Source organism: Carica papaya, chromosome 4 (genome assembly GCF_054855325.1).
Source record: "Carica papaya isolate Zhongbai chromosome 4, ASM5485532v1, whole genome shotgun sequence".
In the NCBI taxonomy this organism is placed as follows: domain Eukaryota; kingdom Viridiplantae; phylum Streptophyta; class Magnoliopsida; order Brassicales; family Caricaceae; genus Carica; species Carica papaya.
This window is the reverse complement of record NC_142312.1, coordinates 28254699-28282376: the sequence shown is the minus strand read 5'-3', so window position 1 is coordinate 28282376 and position 27678 is coordinate 28254699. Positions and strand designations below refer to the sequence as shown.

General features: G+C 37.7%; 2 protein-coding genes across 4 annotated transcripts; both read left to right on the top strand.

The window, feature by feature from the left end:
- Positions 1-7061: 7061 nt before the first annotated feature.
- ABCC3 (multidrug resistance-associated protein 3) lies at positions 7062-13572 on the top strand. 3 transcript variants are annotated; one of them, XM_088218704.1, is made up of 11 exons: positions 7064-7433; positions 7506-9751; positions 9961-10047; positions 10452-11102; positions 11281-11445; positions 11615-11909; positions 12018-12232; positions 12315-12620; positions 12741-12804; positions 12894-13133; positions 13205-13572. In XM_088218704.1, the coding sequence occupies exons 1-11, from the start codon at positions 7355-7357 to the stop codon at positions 13321-13323; spliced, it is 4467 nt and encodes a 1488-aa protein (XP_088074830.1). In that variant the 5' UTR covers positions 7064-7354; the 3' UTR covers positions 13324-13572. The 3 variants fall into 3 exon arrangements, with proteins under 3 accessions (XP_088074831.1, XP_088074830.1, XP_088074829.1); XM_088218703.1 differs by having other exon boundaries at positions 7064-9751; XM_088218705.1 differs by lacking the exon at positions 13205-13572 and having other exon boundaries at positions 7062-9751; positions 12894-13141.
- A 1589-nt stretch (positions 13573-15161) lies between these two features.
- On the top strand, positions 15162-27523 carry LOC110820612 (CBS domain-containing protein / transporter associated domain-containing protein). Its single transcript, XM_022050132.2, has 15 exons — positions 15162-16122; positions 16944-17041; positions 17136-17229; positions 18196-18273; positions 18471-18574; positions 20367-20448; positions 20603-20742; positions 20832-20910; positions 21030-21093; positions 22002-22093; positions 22747-22812; positions 23387-23503; positions 24333-24512; positions 26519-26769; positions 26958-27523. The coding sequence occupies exons 1-15, from the start codon at positions 15553-15555 to the stop codon at positions 26971-26973; spliced, it is 2031 nt and encodes a 676-aa protein (XP_021905824.1). The 5' UTR covers positions 15162-15552; the 3' UTR covers positions 26974-27523.
- Positions 27524-27678: the final 155 nt, after the last annotated feature.

Here is a 27678-nt window from a genome sequence, read left to right as displayed (position 1 = left end):
CCTCCATATCAGCATCAAATAGAGGCTCATCAATATTACACTTCCACAACCCACACTCTGGCCGTCCCCATACCCCATCTGGTATGGCGCCAAAACACATAAGGTCTCCATACACCGTCCGGTATGAGAGACCACAATCCCGGTAGGGTTCCCTACGGACCTGGTCCGTCTACCATCTCCCATGATATCTAGTCAAGCTGACCACATTATACAATTATCAATCTACATAATCTTTCATTCTCCTTTTCCTCAGTCAGCATCATCAATTCACATACGAACAAGCAAAACAGTAATTTATGCCAAACAGACAACATACAGCATCGGTATCTCAGTCATTCAACCCATAATCAATAAAACAGTAAAATATGCACACGAAACTATAAAATGAAAACATCAAACCTCATACTGTATTTAAAACTGTAAAATAGGCCAAATAACAGTTAACCGACAAACACACTAGACTCGGGCTCCATTAGCGACCTTAAGCAATTTCACACATTCGTTGATTCAAGAAATGCCGTTTTATCATTATTGAACTTTAATACCGTGATAGGAAATAGGGTGAGGGGTCCTTACTCGTTTCGGGGTCCGAACACGGCTTCACAGTGCGCCTACAGGCTGTCTCTAAATTTCCCTGAATTTTTCCCGAGAAACTGAAACGCACTACCGGTACCTGCACGTGTTCCAAAAAATCCCAAATTAGGCTCAGGGCCCCTTTTGGCCAATATTGCAATTCCGGCACGGCGGCTCCGCCGTGCTCCGGCAACGGCGCCGCCGCAAGCGGCGGCGATTTGCCTCGGGTTGGCCGTTTTCGGCCGTTTCCGGCCGAATTCGGCCACACTTGCATCGGTCCCTATGATAAAACAACCCTAGGGCCCTCGGGGGGCCAAAAAATTACAGAAAACCGAAGCTTACCGGCGGTAGTGCTCTCGGGTGCGGCGGCTCTCCGGTGAGGTTCGTGTTTTGGTGATTCGGCTCCGATCAACCTGTAGAGAAAAGAATGGTAATCACGGTGATATAAAAATTGCATCAAACGGAGGCCGGGAAGGGCCTCATCGGAGGCAAAAACAGAGGAGGGGCGCGACGGCGCCGCCGGGTTTCGGCCGTGTTTTCCGACCGTTTGGCCGGGATTTTGGCTTCGATTTGGCCACAGGGAAAATCAGCGTGGAAAAACCACGTCGACCGGGGACGGGCCACGTTGGCGATCCGCGTACGCGTGATCGGACGGCCCAGATGCAATCGCACGGACGGCCCAGATTCAATCAAAAACGGACGACCCAGATTAAATCAAAATGGACGGCTGAGATCAAAAGGCAAAATGGTATAAATAGAACTCCCACACCTGATCACAAAAACCCTAGCCGCCTGCCCTCGCCGGAGAAGACGGACCAAACGCCGGAGAAGCCGGCCGCCGCCACCCGCCGCCGCACCGGGGAGATTTCCGACCGCCGATCAGCAGCCACGTCAGCAGACCCAATCAGCAGTCCTGGCCAACCAGGACCTGCCACGTGGCAAAACCACATCGACCGGGACGAGCCACGTTGGCGATCTGCGTACGCGCGATCGGACGGCTGAGATCAAAAGGCAAAAGGGTATAAATAGAACCCCCACACCTGACCACAAAAACCCTAGCCGCCTGCCCTCTCCGGAGAAGACGAACCAGACGCCGGAGAAGCCGGCCGCCGCCACCCACCGCCGCACCGGGAAGATTTCTGACCACCGATCGAGGTAAATTTCATACCCCCGACTCGTTTTTCCACGCTGATTTCCCATATGGCCAAATCGGAGCCAAAATCCCGGCCAAACGGCCGGAAAACACGGCCAAAACCCAGCGGCGCCGCCGCGCCCCTCCTCAGTTTTTGCCTCCGATGAGGCCCTTCCCGGCCTCCGTTTGATGCAATTTTTATATCACCGTGATCACCATTCTTTTCTCTACAGGTTGATCGGAGCCGAATCACCAAAACACGAACCTCACCAGAGAGTTGCCGAACCCGAGAGCACCGCCGCCGGTAAGCTTCGATTTTTCGTAATTTTTTGGCCCCCCCGAGGGCCCTAGGGTTGTTTTATCGCAGGGACCGATACAAGTGTGGCCGAATTTGGCCAGAAACGGTCGAAAACGGCCAACCTGAGGCGAATTGCCACCGCAAGCGGCGGCGCCGTCGCCGGAGCACGGCAGAGTCACCGTGCCAGAATTGCGATATTGGCCAAAAAGGGGCCCTAGGCCTAATTTGGGATTTTTTGGAACACGTGCAGGTACCGGTAGTGCGTTTCAGTTCTCCGAGAAAAATTCAGGAAAAATTAGGGACAGCCTGTAGGCGTACTGTGAAGCCGTGTTCGGACCCCAAAACGAGTAAGGACCCCTCACCCTATTTCCTATCACGGTATTAAAGTTCAATAATGATAAAACGGTAATTCTTGAATCAACGAATGTGTGAAATTGCTTAAGGTCGCTAATGGAGCCCGAGTCTAGTGTGTTGGTCGGTTAACTGTTATTTGGCATATTTTACGGTTTTAAATGTAGTATGAGGTCTGATGTTTTTATTTCATAGTTTCGTGTGCATATATCACTGTTTTATTGATTATGGGTTGAATGACTGAGAACCCGATGTTGTATGTTGTCTTGTTTGGCATAAATTACTGGTTGCTTGTTTGTGTGTGATTTGATGATGCTGACTGAGGAAAAGGGGAATGAAAGGTTATGTAAATTGATAATTGTATAATGTGGTCAGCCTGACTAGATATCTTGGGAGATGGTGGACGGACCGGGTCCGTAGGGAACCCTACCGGGATTGTGGTCTCTCATACCGGACGGGGTATGGAGACCGTATGTGTTTTGGCGCCCATACCGGACGGGGTATGGGGACGGCCCGTTTCACCCTCATACCGGACGGGGTAATGAGGTTTATAGTTTTGGCGCCCATACCGGACGAGGTATGGGAACGGCCTTGGAATCTGATTTCAAGTGTTAAGGGTTAACGGGTAGCGAGACCCCTATGGATCCCCATGGATACTAGTGGGCTGGTAAATGAAGAAAATATGTTGTGTAATGATTGAATTACAAAAGGTGTGATAAGTATTATGTTATACAGTTTATATGATTTCATGATGATGATAATGTTATTGCTTTCGTATATTGTTTTATGAATTTCACCGAGGTAAGTGGATGGTAAAGGATTTATCATTGATAAAAGAATTTGTTGTAAATTATGCTCCATTGGTCTTTTTGTGTTTTCTACCCACCTTTACCTCTGTTACGGTGAGATATCGTGATGTCTTTACTGGGCTAGTGTAGCTCATTCCTTATTTAATCATTTCAGATCAGGAAGACATTGTTCCCGAGCCCGTTCCACAGGAGGACAACGAAGGGGACGCCTAAAGACTCCATAGTCATATTCATAGCTTTTACTTTCGAGTTTCTCCTTTAGGTAGTTTGATCTTTTATATTTTGTGAGCACGTTTTTTGTTTTAGTGTAAGGGATGTTAATCGAATTTTTGACTTCGCTTCCGCATTTGATATTTTTAATACACATTTCATTTTAAATTTTTGGGGTTGTTACAATGTGACCCCTGACTCTGATACCCTTAGCCTGTTTCCACTCATTCAAATATTGCCTCATTAACACGATAGTGGTATGGTCCGCAAAGAGCTTGTCATTCCATACCAATTCATTGCTCTCCCATCAGATTCTCCGCATGCAACCAAATATTTCTTCAATCTTTCTTTTCGGCTGTATGCAAGTCTGAGTTTTCAACCAGCCCATCAGGTCCCCGGTCTGAATCACCTACGCCTGAATGCCCAAAATTTCCCAACACTGTGCGACCTCCTTTACACACTCAAAAAAGGTATGTTAGATAATCTCTTCTATACTGCATCGCGGGCATGCACTAGAGATTCAGATGCCTTTCTCAATCAGTCAGGACTTCACAGGCAGATTATTATTCAACAACCTCCGGATGAAGTTCTTGATCTTTGGTGGAATATCGGCCTTGCAACTCAATCTCCAAACATTAAACTTACCGGTCGCAGAGGTAGTTGGTGAACCCCTCAGAAACTGGTATGCCAATTTGACCGAATAGTGACCATTTCTTGAGAAGATCCATATGCATTTATCCTCTCTACGACTGAAACTCAGCCGGATACCCTGAATAAGAGCTGCCTCCTCCTCTCCAAACAGACCCCTGATTAAGTTTTTATTCCACCCTATCCGATTTTCCTCCATAATATCACAAACCCTCATTTCTTCCATCCCAGTAGGCAATCCCCTTGAACATAGAAATCTTGTTCTCTTGGCAACCATGGGTCCTTCCAGACATGGACTCTCTGGTCATCCCTAAGAATGCATCTCAATCCTTATCGGAGCAAGTCCATGGCTTTAAACAAACCTCTCCATGTAAAGCTAGGATTGGATCCCAATTTAATCGTAAGGAGGTCCTCTTAAGGGAAGTATCTAGCTTTGAGCACTCTTGAAACTAATGAACCCGGATTACTGAACAGTCGCCAGCGTTGCTTACCTAACATGGCGAGATTGAACTGCTCTAAATTCTGGAAGCCTAACCCTCCTTCTAACTTGCTTCGGATCATAGAGTCCCACGAGAGCTAGTGCATGTTTCTCTGCCCATTACCTTTTGAGCCCAACCAAAAGCTGTCCTTCATCCGTTATAGCTCATCACTCAACATACTAGGGATGTAGAATACACTCATACAGAAGGTGGGGAGTGCCTGTGCCGCGACTTTAATGAAAATTTCTTTCTCAGCTTTAGACATAAACGGAGTGTTCCATGAACTTAACCGTTTCGCAAGCATGTCCCTAAGAAAAGAGAAGATTTTTCCTTTGCTTAAGAAGGTTTATATTTGGTGTGATGCGAGATATTTATACATGTCTTGTGTTAATCTGGGTCGTTCATCGCGTTTGATCTCAACCATCCGATCGTATTTAAAGAGGAAATAAATTTAAACGGTTTATGGTTATTTGATCTCAACCGTACGATCGCATTTAAAGAAGGAACGAATTTGGACCGTTAATCGCGTTTAATCGCGACTGTCCAATTACGCCTGAGGAGGAAACATATCCGAACCATCCACGTGCGTGAGAATACTTCTGGACTGTTTGATCGCGAGGCACGTGGATCGCTAGCGTGGCCTCTCGCGTAGCACCGAATCAGTATGTCTTGTCATGCGGCGTGCTCCGGTTCATTGGGACTACTGACTGAGTGGTTTTATGTAGTGTAATTTTTTTTAATTGCATTTTAACTTTCAGTTTTTAATTTTTCTTTCCAAAACATAATCCAAACCTAAATTTTCACCTATTTTTTTAAAAATTATTTTTAATTTTATTCTTAATTTTTTTTTTCATAATTCTATATTAAATTAAAATTTATTAATTTTAAAAATAAATTTTTATATATTTTTTTAATGTTAAAATTAATCTCGAACTAAATTTTAGATCCAGATATTACATCTACCAATTAAAGAGGGCAAACCAAGGTACTTGGTATAGTCAATCGAGCGATGAACACCCAAAAGATTATTCACATATATGCGCGCCTGAAGATAAAATATTGAAAAATAATATATTATTTAAAAAATATTAAAAAATAAATCTTTTTTTTTAATAAATACATATTATTAGCATACTCCAGGCATATGCTCATGAAAAAATTATGGAGGTGCTAAGGTGAGTTATAATACCCTATTGAATAAGATGAACACTTCGATATCCAAATAACTTTTTTTTTTTTTTTAATTTGTAAGTTGAGCACTTCACAACTTTTAGAGCACAACAAGTTTTTGAAATTTTAATTAATTCCATTAAAATACAAATAATTTAAAAATAAAATTTTATTGATGAGATTATTTTAAAATTTTAAGATAATTAACAATACAACAATTTTGTAGTTAAAATTCTTATATTTTACTTGAAAATTACATACTCGAATAAAATTTACTATTTTATAAGATGAAAGTAAATCAGTCGTAATATTTAATTAAATAAAATTAAACACTTAACTCATTAGTATATAATGATTTAATAATTAAAATAAATTAAATGTCAATAAATTTATTAAATTTTTAAATAAAATAAATAATTTATCGTAATAAATTTTTTATTTTGAAAAATTCAAATCTATTTATTCAATAATAAATAGTTTTTTTTTTTTTTTTGTGTGGAAAGTTAATAATTGAAAAAATAAATAAATAAATAAATTATACCGAGAGTTTTGTTATTCGTTCCCTTATATGTAAGATAAGGGTTCTTGTTTTTTGTGTTTGTGTTTTAATGAGCGAAGTGATAAGTAGTAGCTAAAGAGAAATGTTGAAAAGTAACATACAAAGCCAAAAAAAAAAAAATGATGTCAACTTGTGGAACCACTTGTACTATACAGTCAAACACATGCTTGGAAAAAAAAATAATAATAAATTTTAAAATAAAAATTCACATATTTAGTTAATTATATAATATATACATTCATTGATAAAAATACAATTTCTTAATATAAATAAATAAAATATATAATTTATTAATTCCAAACACCCTTTTAATCATTTAATTTTTTACGTTTTAATTTATTATTTATCATAATAATTATATTTTTGGTTAAATAAATAGTTATTAAAATAACATAGATTAAAGTTTGCTATATGGTCACAAAATCTCAAACATTTTTTTCTTGGTGAGCACTCAATTTAAAGCAATAGATTTGGTCACGTGATTAATGTTTCTATTAGTTTAAAAGTTTCATAGACCAATCTTAAAAATAAAGGTGAATGAATTCAGAATTAATGTATGTAATTTCCATTAGAATTAATATTTATTATATTTTTTGCTTTTTGAAATTAAATGATGATATTTTATTAATTTTTCCTATAAATGTGTGTGTGTGTATATATATATATATATATATATATATATTACTGCAATTCTAAAATGAATTTGTGCAAATAAAGAAAAGGTTTTTAATTTCCAAAAAAGGGCCAAACAACAAAACAATTACAGCTAGTTTTACCACTCAATGAGTTCTAAATATTACAAAATCAGATGGAACCTCATCTTTCTGTCTCCCTCAAAAGTTCAGGCCTTTCCAGGAAGGGCGCCATTTTTTTTTTTTGTCTCATTTTGCTTCATTTTTTCTTGGCTCTCTCCGTCTCCCGAGTCTTGCTCTCCACGTTACCCTACGTCCAAGGAATTCATCCATTGACTCTCTCTCTCCTTTGGTGGACTCCGCTGCATCCTCTTGTCGTATATATATATATTGACATAGAAACATTCGCAAACAATCAGTCTGTATCTACTTAATAAAACAATCAAATCCTTGCACACCCATTTCGCCGAACAGCCGAAACAAAACGCATAACATGGAGCTTCTTAATTCGACGACAAGGCATGGTACGTTAGAACCCTTCTTCTTCCACCTAGGGTCAGTAATGAATCCAGGTACACCTTTTCTCCTCAAACACATTTTTCTCCGGGGGTTTTCTGGTTCCTTACACTTGATTTTGTTATTAGTATTATTAGCTTCATGGGTCTGCAAGAAACTGAGAGTGGGCGATGGTGAGGATTCAAAAGAGGGGTTTAAGCTCAGGAGGGTTTTGTGGTATAAACAGACTCTGGTTTGTTGCTTGGGCTTCTCCGCGTTCAATCTCGTTTTTTGCTTATGGAGTTACTTTTACTGGTACATGAATGGCTGGTCGGATGATAGGACGGTGACCCTTGTGGATTTTCTGCTTAGAGCAATTGCTTGGGGGGCAATTTCTGCTTATATCAAGTTTTCTATTTCTGGCGAACGCAAGTTTCCACTGTGGTTGAGGGCCTGGTGGGCTTTTTATTTTTCTATGTCTTGCTATTGCCTTGTTGTAGACGTTGTCCTTTACAAGAAACATATGTCATTCCCTAGACAGTGTTTAGTATCTGATGTAGTCTCTGTTTTTACCGGGTTGTTTCTTTCTTATGTGGGTTTCTTGAGGAAAATTGAGGGGGACGATACCCTTCTTGAGGAGCCCCTTCTGAATGGTAGTTCCAGGGTAGATACTGGTGCAGGATCCAACAAATCAAGAGGAGGTGATGCTGTCACTCCTTACTCGAATGCTGGCATTTTCAGTATCCTTTCTTTCTCTTGGATGGGTTCCCTGATTGCTTTTGGGAATAAGAAGACTTTAGACCTTGAGGATGTTCCTCAACTTGACAGTGTTGATAGTGTCTATGGGGCATTTCCAGTTTTTAGGGGTAATCTTGAGTCGGATGGTGGTGCTGGGAGAAGCTTGACTGCATTTAGGCTGGTCAAAGCTCTTTTCTTTTCAGCTTGGAAAGACATTCTTTTGACAGCTTTATTTGCATTTGTATACACAATAGCTTCGTACGTCGGCCCTTATCTTATTGACACTTTTGTTCAGTACCTTAGTGGGCATAGAGAATATAAAAACGAGGGGTATGTTTTGGTCGCAACATTCTTTGTTGCAAAGATTGTAGAGTGCCTCTGCCAAAGGCATTGGTTCTTTAGGTTGCAGAAGGTTGGAATTAGGATGCGTTCAGTACTAGTTGCAATGATCTATAATAAGGGTTTGACCCTCTCGTGCCAATCAAAGCAGGGTCACACCAGTGGGGAGATCATTAATTTCATGACAGTTGATGCAGAGAGGGTGGGTGACTTTAGTTGGTATATGCACGACCCATGGATGGTGATTTTGCAGGTTGTTTTGGCCTTAGTGATTTTGTATAAAAATCTTGGGCTAGCATCGCTTGCCGCTTTTGTTGCAACCATAGTTGTTATGTTGTTAAATTTTCCATTGGGAAGATTGCAAGAGAGGTTTCAGGATAAGTTGATGGAATCAAAAGATAAAAGGATGAGGGTGACATCTGAAATTTTAAGGAATATGAGAATTCTCAAGCTTCAGGGATGGGAAATGAAGTTCTTATCTAAGATTGTAGAGCTGAGGAATGTTGAGACTGGATGGCTAAAAAAATTCGTATACTCTTCTGCACTTACGAGTTTTGTTTTTTGGGGGGCACCAACTTTTGTAGCTGTTTCCACTTTTGGAGCTGGTATGCTTTTGGGAATCCCACTTGAGTCTGGAAAGATCTTATCTGCACTTGCAACTTTCAGGATTCTTCAAGAGCCTATCTATAATCTTCCTGACACGATTTCAATGATAGTTCAGACAAAGGTTTCTCTGGATAGAATTGCATCTTTCCTTCGTCTTGATGACTTACAGGCTGATGTCATAGAGAAACTCCCAAGAGGTGTTTCAGATACAGCAATAGATGTGGTTAATGGAACATTCTCTTGGGAGGTGTCAGCCCCTAATCCAAGCCTGAGAGATATAAACGTCAAAGTGTTACATGGCATGAGAGTGGCTGTTTGTGGCACTGTTGGATCAGGTAAATCGAGCTTGTTATCATCTATCTTGGGAGAAGTACCGAAGATTTCAGGTACCATAAAGGTATGTGGGACAAAGGCCTATGTTCCTCAATCTCCTTGGATTCAAAGTGGCAAAATTGAAGATAACATTTTGTTTGGGAAGGAGATGGAGAGAGGACTTTATGACAAAATTCTGGAAGCATGCTCCCTAAAGAAGGACCTAGAGGTTCTCTCATTTGGTGATCAAACTATCATAGGAGAAAGGGGAATAAACTTGAGTGGTGGACAGAAGCAGAGAATACAGATTGCGCGTGCGCTTTACCAAGATGCCGATATCTATCTGTTTGATGATCCTTTTAGTGCTTTGGATGCTCACACAGGATCCCATCTATTCAAGGTAAAATGTGGTCTTGTCCTCATACAGTTAAACTTTCTCCACCTAATCTTTTCTTGTGCATGTGCTCACATATAAAATACTGGTGCACCCTGTTTTGCTTCATATTGCTTCTTTTACTCTTTTTCTTGCTTCACTTTGTCTTCCTGTGAGCAATAAAAAAAAAAATAGTTTCTTCCTAAAGCGTATCTATTTTGTTTACTTTGGTGCAGGAAGTTCTACTGGGTCTTTTGAGTCCAAAAACAGTGGTTTATGTTACTCATCAAGTTGAGTTCTTACCGGCTGCTGATCTAATCTTGGTAGGTAGTTCATAGTGATTATTTTTTGCTCTGCATTCACGATATTGGTGTCAAAATATCAATCTCATGAACATTGATACTGACGTATAAAAAATATCATATTGATTGAACTCTTTACTAAAAAGATAAGCTTTTAGGAAAATCAACTCAGCTCTATTATTTGACATCATATCAGAATAAGAAATCTAGTGTTTAATTCCCTGTCGCTATCCTATTTCTGTTAACTAATTTCAGCATAAGATAAGGCAGGCCTAGGCTTCATCAACGTATTCAGCCTTATTATGTGTTGAGAACTGTTAATGTTTAAATATAGATTATGTTCTTTCCTATCAACTTAAGTTGTTGGAAAAGACAATTTAACTCATTTATATAACAATTGACTTAAATTTGAACCTTCTCGTTAGGTCATGAAAGATGGAAAGATTGCCCAAGCTGGAAAATATGGTGATCTTCTTAGTTCAGAAACTGATTTTATGGAACTTGTATGTGCACATAAGAAAGCAATGTCAGCATTTGACTCTGTCGAGGAAGGATCACACTCAGAAAAAGTAGGTAGCAGTAAAGATGACGACGGTGTGAGTAGTGCTAATGGGAGTATGCATACTGAAGAAAACAACGATGTCCAGAATAGAAAAGGAGATGATTTGGCTGGGCCAAAAGGACAGCTTGTTGAAGAAGAAGAGAGAGAGAAAGGTAGAGTTGGGCTTTCTGTCTACTGGAAATATATAACAACAGCGTATGGAGGAGCTCTTGTGCCCTTTATTTTGTTGGCTCAGATTCTCTTTCAGATTCTTCAAATTGGAAGCAACTACTGGATGGCCTGGGCAACTCCAGTGTCTGCAGATATGAAACCTGCAGTCAGGAGCTCCACGCTAATAATTGTGTATGTAGTTTTGGCAGTTGGAAGTTCTTTTTGCATCCTTGCAAGAGCCACCCTTCTTGTAACAGCTGGGTACAAAGCGGCGACTGAACTCTTCAATAAGATGCATTTTTGCATCTTCCGCGCCCCCATGTCTTTCTTTGATTCCACTCCAAGCGGACGAATCCTGAACAGAGTAAGTGCATATATATTATGTATATATTGATCACTTAAGATTGCAATATTTGTGGATCAAGCTGCGTTATCTATTTGATTAGCATGAGAAGGAAAAAGACAAAGAAGGGAAGAGGAGAATGAGCAAAAAGTTGTTTATTTGATTTCATTTACTTATCCTAATTCTTTCTTTCTTTTAGGCTTCTACAGACCAAAGTGCTTTAGATATGAACATTCCATATCAAGTTGGGAGTTTTGCTTTCTCCATGATCCAGCTCCTAGGCATCATTGCAGTTATGTGTCAGGTTGCGTGGCAGGTTTTCATTGTTTTTATCCCTGTCGTTGCTGCCTGCATCTGGTACCAGGTAATCTTCATCTGCTTCTCAGACTGGTTAATCTAGGGCTTCAGTACCAAAAGATATCATGTTTTATTTCCTCATTGAAGCTCTCTTTGAGGCTTTTAATTTATGAGCATATTATACTGTACCACACAAAGGATATTGGATTTTTACAAGCTTAATTACAACTATGCAGCAATACTACATTCCTTCAGCACGAGAGCTTTCAAGGCTGGTTGGAGTATGCAAAGCCCCTGTGATACAACATTTTGCTGAAACAATTTCAGGATCAACAACTATCAGGAGCTTTGATCAAGAGACAAGATTCTGTAACACTAACATGAAGCTTAACGATGGGTATTCTCGGCCAAAGTTCCATATTGCTGGTGCCATGGAATGGCTGTGCTTCCGCCTTGATATGCTATCTTCTGTTACATTTGTGTTCTCCTTGGTTTTCTTGATCTCTATTCCAGAGGGAGTTATTGACCCGAGTAAGTGATTGAACTAGTGTCTAACTAAACTTCCTCCTCATCGCTTACAATAAATGACCAAGTAAGATGTTAAATCATATTTTGTTTGTTTTTCCCCTTCTTTTAAAGGCATTGCAGGCTTAGCTGTGACTTACGGGCTCAATCTAAATATGTTGCAAGCTTGGGTGATATGGAATCTTTGTAATCTTGAGAACAAAATTATATCAGTTGAAAGAGTTCTGCAGTATACAAACATTCCTAATGAACCACCTCTTGTAATAGAAGGAAATCGACCAGGCCATTCCTGGCCAGCTCAAGGAGAAGTTGCTATCTTTGATCTCCAGGTAAACTTACTAGCTTTTTAATTGGCTCGCCCGACCAATTTTTGATTCATTCATCAAATGATTGGGTTCTTGTACTGTGTAGGTCCGGTATGCCCCACATATGCCACTTGTGTTGCGAGGTTTAACTTGCACACTCCCAGGAGGGCTGAAAACTGGAATTGTAGGAAGAACAGGCAGTGGTAAATCAACTCTCATTCAGACGCTTTTCCGAATTGTTGAACCTACAGCTGGTTATATTGTGATAGATGGCATAAATATCTCAACCATTGGACTGCATGATTTGCGGTCAAGGCTGAGCATTATTCCCCAAGATCCAACAATGTTTGAAGGCACACTTCGAAGCAATCTGGATCCTCTTGAAGAGTACACAGATGAACAGATATGGGAGGTAAGTTGGTTTTTAGTCTTTAATTAAGCAACTTTTCTTTATTTTGTTTCTTCTAAAGTCAGTTCTGAGGCTGGAAATTGAAGGTTAGCATCTGCTAACACATGTTTTGGTTGTTTTTAGGCTCTAGATAGGTGCCAACTTGGAGATGAAGTTAAGAAGAAGGACGGAAAGCTAGACTCCATAGGTTTGTCTTTGTATCTAATCTCAACATGCTAGCCTCACTGACAATATTAAAATATATCAAACTAACAATATAAAGTTATCATATGGCAGTTACGGAGAATGGAGAGAATTGGAGTATGGGTCAGAGGCAGCTGGTCTGTCTTGGGCGTGTACTACTTAAAAGAAGTAAGGTGTTGGTTCTCGATGAAGCCACTGCATCTGTTGATACAGCAACTGATAATCTAATTCAGACTACTCTTCGGCAACACTTTTCTGACTGTACAGTCATTACAATTGCCCACAGGATAACTTCTGTTCTTGACAGCGACATGGTTCTACTTCTAAGTAACGGTCAGTAAGCCATATCATTCCTTTGTTATTTGGATTCTGTGGATATATAACACATTTTAGTTTTGATGCAGGCCTTATTGAGGAATATGATTCTCCATCCAGATTACTAGAAGACAAGTCTTCATCGTTTGCACAGCTTGTAGCAGAGTACACTATGAGGTCAAATTCCAATTTTGAGAAGGCAAAGTGATGATTAGTATACAAACAACAAGTTTTAATTGATGATGACGAAATCAATAGCATCGAGGGGCTTCATATAATACCACACCAACTTATCTCTTGTTGGAGTGCAATGTATTCGTAATAAGTGTAAACTTCCGTAGATGCTTAATTATGTAATACGTTACAGCTGAATTTTGTATCATTTCTGCTTTATGTTTGCAATAGACACAGTAATTCTAAAGTTAAAAAAAAAAGAAAAACACAATTGAAAATTTTAGTTTTTTTCTCTTTAACACTTAAATTACATGTATATAATTGAGATTGTAATGCAATCACAATTACTAGTGTAATATCCTTTTGCTAACAACATTATTTCCACTTTGGATAATCTCCAGTTGCAAAGAAAATTCCCTGAAATCGGTTTCTGGGATATAGTGAATCATATTTGAATTCGACTTTACTCAAATTAAATCTCCGGCTTTCCAAAGCTTGAAAAATTTTCTAGGTTCTCCATTCAACAGCTTCTTGATTTGAGTAACAACAAACAAGAAGGCCTGCCTATTTGCAACTCAATCTTTGATCTGGTGAACCCTATTGATGTCTATCTCTCCTCGGGTAACTTCTCTAGGTTTGAAGAGGTTGACAAAACATCAAACCTCAACAATCAATAAGTGATAGATTTGAGTAACAACTAAATTTCAATGGATATTCTGAGCTCAAATCCCTAGAGCCAACTAATCTATGCAATGTGGAAGGAAATTATTGTCCTTTCCAGAACAAAATCCTGAAGGGTACCTCTGCAAACTGTATCAATACCCTCAGCATTAGACACAGGTTTGATTTGGTCAGGACTCCCGTAATTTGTTTCGTTGGGAAATAGAGTTTTTCCATCTTCAATGCAACTGGATCTTGTTTCGTTGCAGTTACTGCAGCTACAATCTCATTCCTAACTTGAAAGCTTCTTTTAAAATGATGATTTCACGAACATACATTCGACAACTGAGAATCATTATCATCTTCACAGCTATTGAGCTCACAAACAACAAGCTCGAGACAGCAATTCGTTAATCCATCTGTGATCTACTTATGCATAACTTTTCAAGCAACTCTTTCACAGGCCAGATTCCATTACCATCGAGGGGAACTATCCGACCTCAACTCACCGAATTTATCACAACTTCCCTCACAACCAACTTGCAGGTCTAATACCACAGAGCAGATAGTTAGGAATCGTCGCTAGCTCATTTTTTGCATCGTCGTTTCTGGTACTAGGAATACAAACTCTTAAAAACTCTCAACGAAGTAGAAAACCTAGCTCATTAAATTATGAAATATAATGCAATCGAATCTATATGCGTGCGTATATATGTAAATATCATTACCTGATACGAAGCTCTGTGCCGAATTTGTGAAACGTGATGTGCAAGCAGGAGGATGTCGTCCGTCATCTTTCTCCATTACCGGAACACGTACGCCCCCGAAACCTCTACCAGCTTGACCTTGTGGAAGCCGCGGACCGCCGTCCTCCGATCTTCGATGACTCCCGCTCTGTAGTTCATTACGAAAATTTATGATCTTTCATAGTAATAGTAAAAGTTTGACAAAAAATAATAGTTTTATATTTTATTTATATTATATTTTTAATAAATTTTGAATATTACAATAAATAAATATTTTAACATATTGTTAGTTAAAAAATTAATTTTAAAAATAAAATATTAAATATTAAATATAAAAAATATAATAAAAGATTATATTTATAAGAAAAAAATTGCTATATAATAGAAGATTAACGTGATCATAATAATATTTATAAAAAAAATATAAATTTTTTAATTTTAAAAATGTAAAGACTAAAAGAATAAGCTTATTCCAAAATTGGCAGCAGGTTACTTCCACTTGCCCCTGCAAATTCCCCCACTCACCTCTTGGCCGAGAAGCTGAAGAAGTAAGCAACCTCAAAGTCCAATACCTTCTTCAATCACTCTCTTCAGGGCTTTTCTTGAGCCATCTATCATCCCAAATGCACTCGTCTCTCTTTTTTCTTCTGTAAAACCAGTGAATCCCTTCCCATTCATTGCCTCACATTGAACACTTCCTATTGGAGAAACCCAAGTAAAGAATTAAGAAAAGAAACCATATTGGTCCATATTTTCATTCGTTGTTGGTTGTATGCAATTTCTCTTAAACTAATTCGTTCAAAATTTCGGCTTTGATTGTCAAATTTCGTTTCAATTTAGGCTCCTAACAGTCTTCGATGGATATGGGATTGTCATCGACTCTCTCTCGACCCACTTCCTTTGGTCGCATGAAAATCTCGAGTTCTATGCGATTCAGAAAGTTGCCAATAATAATTCCAGCAAAAAACCACGGATATCCGTTTCGTGGAGTGTCGAGTTTTACAAATCCCGGCGTTTTCAGAGGAATTTTGTGTTCAAGATTCCCTCAAAATAGAAAATTTAACAGTGGAGCTTCCTGGAGATTACTAGGGGAAGCTATAGACGATGTGGGTGTTCAGCCAAATGAGGATGTGGGCAAGAAAGTGAAGTCTGTGGATGTTCTGTTGAAAACGGGAGCCGTTCTAGGGGCAATGATTTGTGGGCTTTTGGTGTTTGGATGCACGAGGGTATTTGCAGTGGAGGGTACAGTGAATGCAGGGTATGGGGTGTTTGGACAGAGTATTCTGCTGCTAAGGAATGCGTGGCCTAAAGTTTCGCAGGTTCTCCAGATTTTCAAGGAGCAAGGTTTGGTTTTGGCGGCGCTTTTGGGGCTGTCTGCGTTCTTTTCCATGGCTGAGACTTCCATTACGACATTATGGCCATGGAAGGTATACATTTGCTTATAGCTAATTGGAGGTGTTTTCTCTTAATCAGCTAGAATAACATGGTTTCAAAAAACGAATGTTGGAAAGCTATGTTAACTAGGAGGCTAATTTCTTCATCTAAGACTAGTGAATAATAGATTTAGAAAGTATTTCCACTTTGTAATACTGGCGAGGTCTTGGTGGTGTTTGATGTTTGGTGGTTTGATGCATTCTTTGTGATTGTGCTAAATGAGGCTCTCATAATTTATATCATATGGCAGTTTATTTGTTTTGCATGTTAGCTTCAAAATGAAAAGTTGTTCCTGCATTTCCATTGTCTGCTAATTAAGTGGATGCTGATTTATTATCTACAAAAAGATCTTTGATTTCAAGATAATGAATCCCATAAGCACCTCCTCTTATGGTGCCCGGAGGGTAGAAGGCTACAGAATCCAGCATCTCGTTTATTGGGCATCAATTGGATGGTGTGTTGATCGGTCTCTGCTGAGCTCTTTGCTTGGGGAGGGTACAAGGACAGCCAAGAGCAAGAAACACATTATAGTATTCATTCCTTACTCCATATTTGGTTGCAGATCTTATGTTTTGGTTAATGGTTATCCTCTCCATAATGTGGATGGTCTAGGGGAGCTTTTTATATGGGTGCACCAGTGCTGCCATTGTTTATATATTTATATATATATATAAAATATATTTACTTTTGAAAAAAAATTATACATGAAAGATGCTAGCTTTCTTTTGGAGCTTTTTTTTTTAAAAAAAAATATGTTGTTTACCCTAATAGAAATTTGCAATCTAATTGGTTGTCTGATATTACTCTCTATCAGGTGCGTGAGTTGGCCGAAAAGGAGTCTGAAAATGGTGTGTTTCGAATGCTTCGCAGTGATGTTACTCGGTTTCTGACAACTATTCTTATCGGCACAACGTACTGCCATTTTCTTACCATTACCATAATAAATTTCAACCTTTTGAGTCTGACTTTAAAATTTCTTATTGTGTATTTCATTTATTTCTCTCAGTGTGGTGAATATTGGAGCAACTGCATTAGTCACAGATGCAGCAACAGCAATATTTGGTGAAGCTGGTGTTAGTGCAGCAACTGGAGTGATGACTGTATGTCCAGTTTGTCCTTTTCTCTCTCGCATGAGCGTGCATAGAAAAAAACCACATGCATTCTCATAGACGCAACAATTTATAGGAATTTTTTCTCATGTTAAATTAGAGAGGCAAGGCATTTCTAAGAGCCATTTAAGCCATGGCCTAATTGCCATTTTCAAATATAATAAGCATTCAACTTTCTTCTTTATGAAGTGTTTGGAAAGATTCAGATTTATCAACGTGTTAGGTGATGTATAAAGGAAATTGTATCTGGATTCTGGACTATTATTCAATGATTCCTTTTCTTTTATAGATGGTAAATCGGCAATAAGGCAATGAAAGATTTTGAGGCTAGAGGATCTGCTAACCTGAATCTGCATTTTTATGTGGTGTTACAAAAATGATCTGCATGTTGGTGGTGTATCTTTTTCTGTTATAATAGCTATAAGATGTCAACAATGAATACCAGGATTTGCAGAATCTGCAAGGTTATAGCATTAGTTTTTCTACCATAGACAATCCCATTCTGTCTATACTTTTGCTTTTTCTTTTCTTTTGCCTTAAGGTGCATAATTGTCTTTTGGTGCAATTGAACCCTCACTATCAGGCTCGGGAAGAGAGTAACTACTAATGCATGTCATTGTGTCTGTATAATATAAGTTAATGGTGCCTAGAAGTAATCTACAAATTATTTCACCGGCTTCCTAAAACTTTGCTGCATAAAAGTTTTAAGTTCAATATGATCCATTCATTAACTATACAGTTCTTGTCCTTTTCTTGTCCCATTAGCACTCCATACTGTACATACTGGAGAAAGATCTGCTGATACTTGATTTTATTTTCTTTAGTTTTGTCAAGTTTTTCCCTCTTTAACACTCCACTATCTTGTGCCTTTTCCTGGTATGCATTTTGTGGGAAAGTCACTGGTATTTGCTTATTACCTTATTCAATTTAACTGAAATTTTTCATGAATAATACTAGGTTGCCATATTGCTTCTTACAGAAATCACTCCAAAAAGTATAGCCGTTCACAATGCTCAAGAGGTTGCTAGGTTTGTGGTAAGTTCTGCAATTAGTCATTGTTGTTTGATAAGACTGGAAGTAGTCATTGTTAGGAAGTGTATGCATTCCAAGAACAAGAATATATATTTTTCCTTTGCCATTTCATGCTTTATGCTGGCTTCTGTTATTTTTGCTTTGCTTCTGTCTGAGCTGGCTTCAATTTATTTAACTGATGTTATTTATAATGCCTCTAGGTCAGGCCAGTGGCATGGCTTTCCTTAATATTATATCCTGTAGGAAGAGTTGTTACATATTTGTCGATGGGAATGCTTAAAATCCTTGGCTTGAAAGGAAGAAGGTACAGTTAATGGCAATCCTTTTTTAATCTATTTCTAATTTGTGTATAATTGTTTCTCTTTTTTTTTTCTAATTATCATTGTGGTTTCATTTTGTTTTAATGATATGAATGAACCTAAACAGTTCTGTTTCATTTGAAGGAAGTAGAAACTAGTAATTATCAATTATTTTTACTAGATATAATTCATGAATTATTTCTCTTTTTGTTTTGCAACATCCAACCCTTGTGTGTATAACTTTGTTCTTAGAGGTTAAAATGGCTGGGACTCTAAAAACCAGTTTGTCCTATTTCTTATATGAGTCTTGGAAAGTTTTATCCCTAATTTCTGACTCTTTTCTTCCACTTGTCAAGATGAGGATTGTTGATGGATCTCAAATTTTGTTCTGGATCCTTGGATTGGTCTTCTCCCTTTAGCTACTCAGTTTCCTTGTTTCTATAAATTTTTCTGGTCACCATAACAGTACTGTCTTCTGCTTGACAGTCCAAATTGAGGACCATATCTCATGGAATCTCTCCTAGAAATGTAAAAGATTGTAAATCTATTGATATCTTCTCTTTGACTCATCTTCTTGAACTCAATCATTTCCTCTTCATGTTCAAGTCATAGATTTTAACATTTTAAGACCCCTGAATCATTTTTTCATGCAAATCTTTCTTCACCTTTTTAATCTATAACTTGTCAATAACGATTGATGCCGCAATCAATGTTTTTAGAAGGTTGTTGCTCCTTTGAATGTTAAGTTTTTTGTTTGAATTGCAGATCTTAACAGGCTCAATACTAATGATTTGCTCCAAGCCTGTAGGCTGAATCAAGCCCTCTCAGAAAGTATATGTGCTGCATTTTTTGAGAATGCTAAGTCCTATTGCCATCTTTTTTGGCACTCTGACATGGCTCAGAGACTTTGGGCTTGTTTCTTTCGTACTTGGTTTTCCTTTTTGAGTTTCTTTGCCTGCCTTGAGTGTTTTATTGGTTCTCTTCGTGGTATTGATAAAAAGATAGAGGACTATTTGTTTTGGAGGAGCGGGTTTGCTGGGTTGTGGCTGTTGTGCCTAGAGAAGAGTGCAAATCTTTGAGGATCATTTCTCTCTTGTTTACTTCTCTGGGATTGATTGACTTCATTTGGCATTTCTCTCGGCTAAGGTGCAAGGCTATGGCTGATGCACTGATGTAATAAAGAGATGAGCTGAGCAGAACTTCTACTAGTTCCCTCTATGGTTATGATTGGGTTTATCCATGTTAAGTCTACCACTTTTCATGTGTTACGATTGGATCCTTAAAGCAACTTTTCACTTTCAATATATTTTTTTTAAATGATTAAAGCTATTTTTTTTGAGATCCTGTGGATTTTATAAGGTATATTATATCTTTTTGATAAGTTACTGGATTTATTATTGAGGAAAAACAAGCTGAGTAGGTAGTGGATGGTGATGTCTAATGGGGAAAGAGTTCAATAAGTATCTCTACAGAATCTTTCGCAAAATTAAAAATATCTTATCCTTTAAAAAAAAGATGTGAATAAGTTGCATGCATATGGGTAATTCTTTCTTGTAAAGAATATCAATAGGGAGAGTGGTTCATGCACCATCCCATTTATTCATGATTTAGCTGCAAATAATCTCATTTTACCATGTATTTTACTGAGACTTATACGGTTGCATTTATTTTGGCATTGGAGCCACTATATTCCATTTTTTCCGGCCAAATGAGCTAATATGCTAGTTGGTATTTGTGTCAGTATACAATTTTTTATATCCATTCACTCCTTTCAATTTTCTTTCCCTTTTTAATTAGTGAACCATATGTTACTGAAGATGAGTTGAAGTTGATGTTGCGAGGTGCAGAACTTAGTGGTGCTATAGAAGAAGAAGAGCAGGTTCTAATTTTGGTCTTACTTTTTTATGGTTTCTGAAGTTATATACCTAATTGTTATTTTATCAAATTGTGGTCTATCATGTTCATTCTACAGGCACAGTGCCTACCTTTTGTTTTGTGATTTAGATATACTCATTTTAAAAGTCATCTTACAGGATATGATTGAAAATGTGTTAGAGATAAAGGATACACATGTTAGAGAGGTGATGACTCCTCTCGTTGATGTGGTTGCAATAGATGCCAGTGCAACTCTCATTGATTTCCATAACCTGTGGGTGACCCATCAATATTCAAGGTAATTCTTTTTAACAGTTAATTATCTTAGCTTTTGAGGTGAGATGTTGTTTTTGTGGCATGCTAAGGAACTTCATGAATTCATTATAGGGTGCCTGTTTTTGAGCAGCGTGTTGATAACATAGTAGGCATTGCATATGCCATGGATCTGCTAGATTATGTTCAGAAGGTTAGCAATACTACCTATCTGTGTCTCCTGTGTCTTTCTGTATAATTACTGAAACTTGTTCTTTAATCATATGCAACGATGTCCAAGTATGCAGAATTAATATCTGTGTGATTTTGAAGGGTGAGCTGCTAGACAGCACTGCTGTGGGAGACATGGCTCACAAGCCTGCATACTTTGTACCTGGTATGTATTAAATTTAATGTTAAATTAAGCTTAAGTGTATGCTTTTCCAGGATAGCTGTCTCAAATGTTTTTCTGATTTCTGAGAAGGAATTACTTTTTCATGTTACTGTTTTCACCCTGAAATTTAGACGTGTATGTATTTGATGCGTCTATGGCTATGAGGCTGCTAACTAGGTATCACCTCATATCGATGTTTTCAGTTCGTCTTAGTAAGGCTGGAATGCTTTTCTTACTGCACAGCTGGTGGATCTAGTGGAAGCCAGTTGTTTCTTCCATCCAGCCAATCACTGCTTTTAGTCTGGATTATTTAAAATAAAACCCGTTGGTCTCTGACTAACTGTTTTTTTTTTTTTGCTTTTTCCATTTAAACACTTGGTAGCAAGTCTTATCCTCTGTGATAACTGGTACCATGTACACATACTCATAAATGAGATGACTGTGCATGCTGTTTCAAGATTCGAGAGACTTCTATTCCATGGAGATAAGGCTTTAGCCTTCTTTTGCAGAGAACATTGATTTTTCTAAAAGGGAAGGAGGTGGAACAAAAGAGGACCAAGCCATAAACTGCTAGACTTTCTCATCACCATATGTACTTTCTTTAATTTGACATTTTTAGTTTTATCTTGTCTAAACAATGACTTGCAAATATTAGGCCGTGATTAGTGCTTAATATATAAAATGAAGAGTTTTCCTAAGAAAATTCATCTCGTTGAACTCTTGGAAAAACAACGAAAACCTTGCTTTCTTATCCATGCTGTAAAAAGTTTAGTATGGCTGTAGGTTATGTAAAAAGTTTTGGAGTCAGTTAATAAATTTTCAAATCTTTTTCATTAATGAAAATCCATTGATTGTAATTGTCTTATTTTTCTGCACATTCAAATAACTAAATTATGTTATTGGTTCTGCAGATTCAATGTCAGTATGGAATCTTCTTAGAGAGTTTCGAATAAGAAAGGTTCACATGGCTGTTGTTCTTAATGAATATGGTGGAACTGTGGGAGTATGTATCAACCTTCTCTTTGGCACCTAAGCAATGCAAACTAGATTTTGTTACTGGGTTAAATGTCAATCATCATAATAAGCTTTATATCTTTATTATTATTGTTATTATTATTATTATTTGAACCTAGTTTCTATTAGTGGTTCCACATTTGAAAAGGGTCCCTTAGGGTTACCAAAAAGTGATTGTTATTGAATTTTCTGCCTGTCTGGCATTTTGTTATGCATAAAATAGTCTGGAACAAGGCCAAAATATTTGAGAGCAAAATTTATTATTCTAGAGTGTGAATAGGTATGGTTGCTTGTGAAGACACTCTCTGTTACTTTGAGATGCCAGTGTCATATAATACTCAAAAGTTGCAATAATGCAAGTTGAGATGGGTCAGAACTATTTGTGCTGTAACGAGCTGATGCCTTGTCCTGAGTAGGTGAAATAGAACCGTTAGTCTATTTTGATGTCCAACACCATTGAGAAAACTTCGCTATGAAAACTTAAAAGAAGTAATACTGACGTAAGTTCTTAGCTCCTTAAACTTATTTTCTTTGTGTTATAGTGCAGAACTACATTACATGGCAATCAATTTGATCATCGTGCTGTTATTCCTTTTGGCCCTCCTATTTTTCTTCCCCTCTTCATTTCTATGTATGGTGCAGGTAGTAACATTGGAGGATGTGGTTGAGGAGATTGTTGGTGAAATCTTTGATGAAAATGATTCAAAAGTAAGTCTTCTATGGTTATATTTTTCCAAATTTTGTGGATTTATTTGACTGCATCTGTCATTACCACTCAAAAATTGGATGTCAGTGTAAACTTAACAGAAAGAAAAGCCTTCATATGAGAATGTCAGATAGTGAGCTTGTAGGCAAGGAAGTAATTCATTTTATGTGTTTTTGAGTACACATATGGGATATAACGTTGATAACCTCTGGTTATATCTCAACCTGGAAATAAAAAATTCTTAAGAATGCTGTTTATGTCTATCCACAAAATAAAGGCCTTCGCTTTAATGAAGATGCAAGAAGTGTTCTCTTTCTTCGTAGATTTATTCTGGTGACATTTATATAGTTTTTATAGTAGAAATTCATACATATCATTAATTATGTTTCATCTCGCACTTCACACCAACTTCCTGAAAATAACACACAAACACCTCTCACAACTCAACCTCGCATTATCGAGAAAAATATGAAAGTACCCATCATCTATCCAAGGAATGGTTAGTGATGACATTTATATGGTTAAAAATGGGTGTTAATTTATTGTTGATCTTTCTTTTTTGTTGTAAAACAATAGGAAGAGATCCAGAAGAAAACTGGCTATGTTGTAATGCGGGCTGAGGGAATATTTGATGTCGATGCCAATACATCTATTGATCAGCTGTCTGAAGACCTAAATATTAAAATGCCAGAGGTATGTCACTGTTTCTGGTGTCCAAACAAGCTGTTGATTGAGGGCGAAAATACCGTCTTTATAGGTCACAAAAATGTAAACTATCTGATCTTTAGAGCTCTAACTGCAAATCCTGGTAACAGCACATTATACTTTTTATTAAGGGACAAACTCTTAGATTTTCTAAAGTAAACTACTTCAAGCCCATTTGATTCAATTCTTATTTCATTTTTACCTTAGTTCAGTTCGTCACTTAATTGCTGAACTTAGTTCGTCACTTAATTGCTGAACTAGTCTTGGTATGTATAATTGTAACATAATATCTAGTTTGAACAACCTTCACTCCTGATTTACATTCTTTGAGGACTGATTTATAATTTCTACCTTTTCATGTAGAAATTGAACATACGCTCTTGAGAATTCAAGGGGGAAGGGAGGTGGTTCACATGTAAAATTTATATTTCAACTTATCCTATTAAGTGGTCTCATAATTGAGCAAAGGAATATGGTAGAGTTGGAATGAAAGTTGAACTGATGGGAACTTTCTTGTTTGGTCGATTTTATATCTTTATAGGTTTTGTACTTTCTGCCATTTAGGCGGTCCATAAACAAGGAACTTATGTGTGATTAAACTGCAAGTTGGTTACATTTTAGATGTGGTAGGCTTAGTGTTTGTAGTTGTTGTCAGTACTCAGGGTGATGCAAACATTGTTTAGATGCATTACCTTCCAAAATGACTATATTTTTTTATGCTAAGACAAAATGAGCAAAAAGTTACCGGATGGAATATCTGTAAATGCTTAGACCCATACTTCGGTTGATCTCCTTTTCTTTCCATACTATCTTCCAGGGTCATCAGTATGAGACGGTGTCAGGTTTTGTATGTGAAGCATTTGGATATATTCCGAGGACAGGTGAGAGTATCAAAGTTGTCCTCCAAAAAGAAAATTGGGAAGATGATGATGAACACGATGAAAATGGATCTGATCGCCAAGATACGAAGGAAAAGCGTCAAATTTATAAATTAGAGGTATAAGTTGTATTCTTTTTTTTGCAGCCAAATTGTGGAAGCTGTACTGCATGCAGAAGTTTTTCAAACCCATGACTACTTTTCTTTGAGATCATGAGCAAGCATTCTCTATTTTTATTCTTTATTTTTCTTTTTGAAATAAAAATACATATATATTCATTCACATGCATCATGAGAGTGCAAACCCAAGGTCCTCAAGACCCCCAAGGTCCTCAAAAGAATACAAAGAATGACCCTTACTCAAAAAATCTAAGTCTGGAACCCATTAACCTTAACCTTAACAAAATTGTGTTTCTTAAAAACTCTCGTGTTCCTTTTTTTTTGCACTGCCCAAAAAGTAGTAAGGGGAATAAGACTCACATGTCTCTTTTCACCTCCAATCCCTTTCTAAGCGTAAATTTCCTCCCTCATTGAACCAACCATCTCTCGGTTAATATCCAAAAGACCATAAGCTAAGTTCTATAGTCTATATGCAAAAAGGCACCATAAAAGTAGATGATTATATGATTCTGCATTCCTTCTCCACACTCACAGGGATTGTAATTTGAGGCATTTAGTAAATTGTCATATTTGCTAAAGTGCTTATAATGAGAGTGAGTTTCCTCCCTTGGAAGTCTCTTCCAACTGGCCAAATGTTGTTCGAGTCGAGCCACCACCGGATCCTAAGTAGAAACTTCCTTGTATTTAGTCCCAACGGTAGTTCCAAATACTTAATAGGCAAATAAACTATATTTTTTTTCTTATATCCAAGGATATTTGCTAAACTATTATCATCTTTATATTTTTTTTCTTATACCCAAGGATATTTGCTAAACTATTATCATCTTGGCCCTCTGAAGTCTCACCGGCTCAGACGTGGCAAGGTTAATGTTGAGACCTTATACTTCTTGGAAGTTTAACAGAATGCATCTCATATTTAGCAAGGCTTTCTCCCCCATCTCACAGAAAAGCAATATGTCATCCGCAGAAAATAAATGAGTAATCTTCCCCTCATGCTCCCATCACCGTTACTCCTACAACCACTCCAAGTTCGCGGGCCCTCAAAATCATTATATCGAGAGCATCCACAACAATTATGAACAAAGGCGGAGACAAGAGATCTTCTTGTCTGAGACCTCTGATGATCCTAAAGAAAAATGGTCTCCCATTCATCATAACAACGAAGGAGATGGTAGAAATACATCTGACCCAATTTCACCATTTGTCCCCAAAATGCATCCTCATGTAATTCAGAAATTCCTAATTCACATTGTTATAGGTTTTTTCCATGTCAAGTTTGCAAAGGAACCCCTCTAAATTCTTATACTTCAGTTCATCGACAATCTCATTTGCAATTAGGGCTGCATCCAAGACCTGACTACCTCCCATGAATACATGTTGACACTCTTCCCCCACTTTCTTCAACACCTTTGCCATTCTTCTCGCCAAAACTTTGGCAATAAGTTGCATTTATTTATTCTTTATTGTTGACTAATTGGAGGTGATGGAAAAAGCAGAGATTAGCGAATAAGATGGAAACTTGTCTCTTCTAAAAAAAAAAGACAAAAAACAAAAAAAAACAAAAAGACAAAAAGGCTGCATATCAATTGCCAGTTATCAACGTCTGCCTTCAAAGTTTGGTTATATCGATACCTTTACCAAGAATACATATAAGGAAATAATAAGATAAGTGCAGTTAACCATCATGGGGTATCTTGAAGGTTGTTTAGGGAGCTTATTCAGAATTTTGTTTTCCTAGCAAGACAAATAAAACAGCTAGATAAGCTATGTTCTTAAGAAATAATATGCTGGTTTTATTGAATCTGGTTCATTAGTTTTTTAGTTTGGTGTGACAAAGCTGAGAAACCTACCCAACCAACCATGAAATTCCATTTTCAGATTCTTTTTTCCTGCAAGTACTTAGATTTTATCATTCTAACAATTGTAAGTACCAGAAAGGACGATCTCCTTGCATAACTGGTGTAGGTCTTACTGTTTAATATCTAGAATCCGTGTATTTCTCGCAGATATTAGCAGGAAATGCGAGAAAGGTCAGTGCTGTTCGGTTTGAACGAATAAATAGTGATGATCCAACTTTGGAGGCCAAAGAAGTGAGAAGCTTGGTTCCAAAAATCATGAAACGGAAATGGAGCAGTGATGAAGACTCAGATGGTACTGACCATGGTGAAGATTTGTCTCCACCAAGAGCAGAGAACGGCCTAGATGATGATCATGTAAATGCCAGAAATGAAAAGAATAATGAGAGTGAAGATAGACGGTAGCGACGTTGTTCTCATTTATCGTTTGTTTTTTTCTTTTATTATGTTGATTCTTACAGTTCACTGAAAGTTGGAAAAGAAAACAAAGGGACTCTAGTACAAGTTAGACTCCCATTCTAAAATCCTTTTGAAGGGATGAAGTATCAAAATCTGACTCATCATGGTCATTTGTTCTGTGCAATAACAGTGTCTTCCAAACATGACTTCACGGAATTGGGGAGTATCCACGACAGTAGGTTGAAGTTTATCGGAGCCACGAAGAGGTGGGCATGGAAAGTGAACCAATGCAGAGCTGAAAAACAATCCTGGTGGCTTAGGAGCCATGGTTAGATACATCTGCTCTGATTCAAAGAACATTTGTCGTAAGAGCTCCCTCTTTTCTCTCATATTTCCCGGCCTCTCTGCAACTGTCTAAACCTCTTGCGGGAAGACAGTTGAACAAATAACAGATCGGTCACTCTCTACCGCGTGAACTTTAACTTTGTCAACGAGTGGCCTTTAGTGTTTCGTCTCAGTTTTGTGAACTCCTATACATAGAATGTAAATCGAGTTCTTTGGGATCTTAAACACATTATTAGCCTTGTATTAGACTGTGACATATAAACAGAGAGTAGAAGCGGCACCCGGTTGCAGAGTCCAAGAAGGCCAAACAATGTGGCTAATCTTGTAAGTTGTGTTTGGAGGATGAAAGGGTGGCTGGCCACCTTACGATTTTTTTGGTTTTTAATAAATTTATTATAATTTAATTTTTAATATTATCAATATATTTTAAATGTTTATTTTCTATCTAAATAGTAATAGAAAAAAAAATACATAAAATTAATTGATTTAAAGAAAAAGAAATTTAAAAAATATAATTTTGATTTGGCAATTTAAAATTTAACAATCTTTTTTCTTTTTTTTTTAAA

Coding starts and splice junctions, on each gene's coding strand:
- ABCC3 (XM_088218703.1), top strand. CDS start 7,355: ATGGAGCTTCTTAATTCGACGACAAGGCATGGTACGTTAGAACCCTTC. Junction 9,752..9,960: donor CAGGATCCCATCTATTCAAG/GTAAAATGTGGT, acceptor ACTTTGGTGCAG/GAAGTTCTACTGGGTCTTTT. Junction 13,134..13,204: donor GGTTCTACTTCTAAGTAACG/GTCAGTAAGCCA, acceptor GTTTTGATGCAG/GCCTTATTGAGGAATATGAT.
- LOC110820612 (XM_022050132.2), top strand. CDS start 15,553: ATGGATATGGGATTGTCATCGACTCTCTCTCGACCCACTTCCTTTGGT. Junction 17,042..17,135: donor ACTATTCTTATCGGCACAAC/GTACTGCCATTT, acceptor TATTTCTCTCAG/TGTGGTGAATATTGGAGCAA. Junction 20,743..20,831: donor GTGACCCATCAATATTCAAG/GTAATTCTTTTT, acceptor AATTCATTATAG/GGTGCCTGTTTTTGAGCAGC.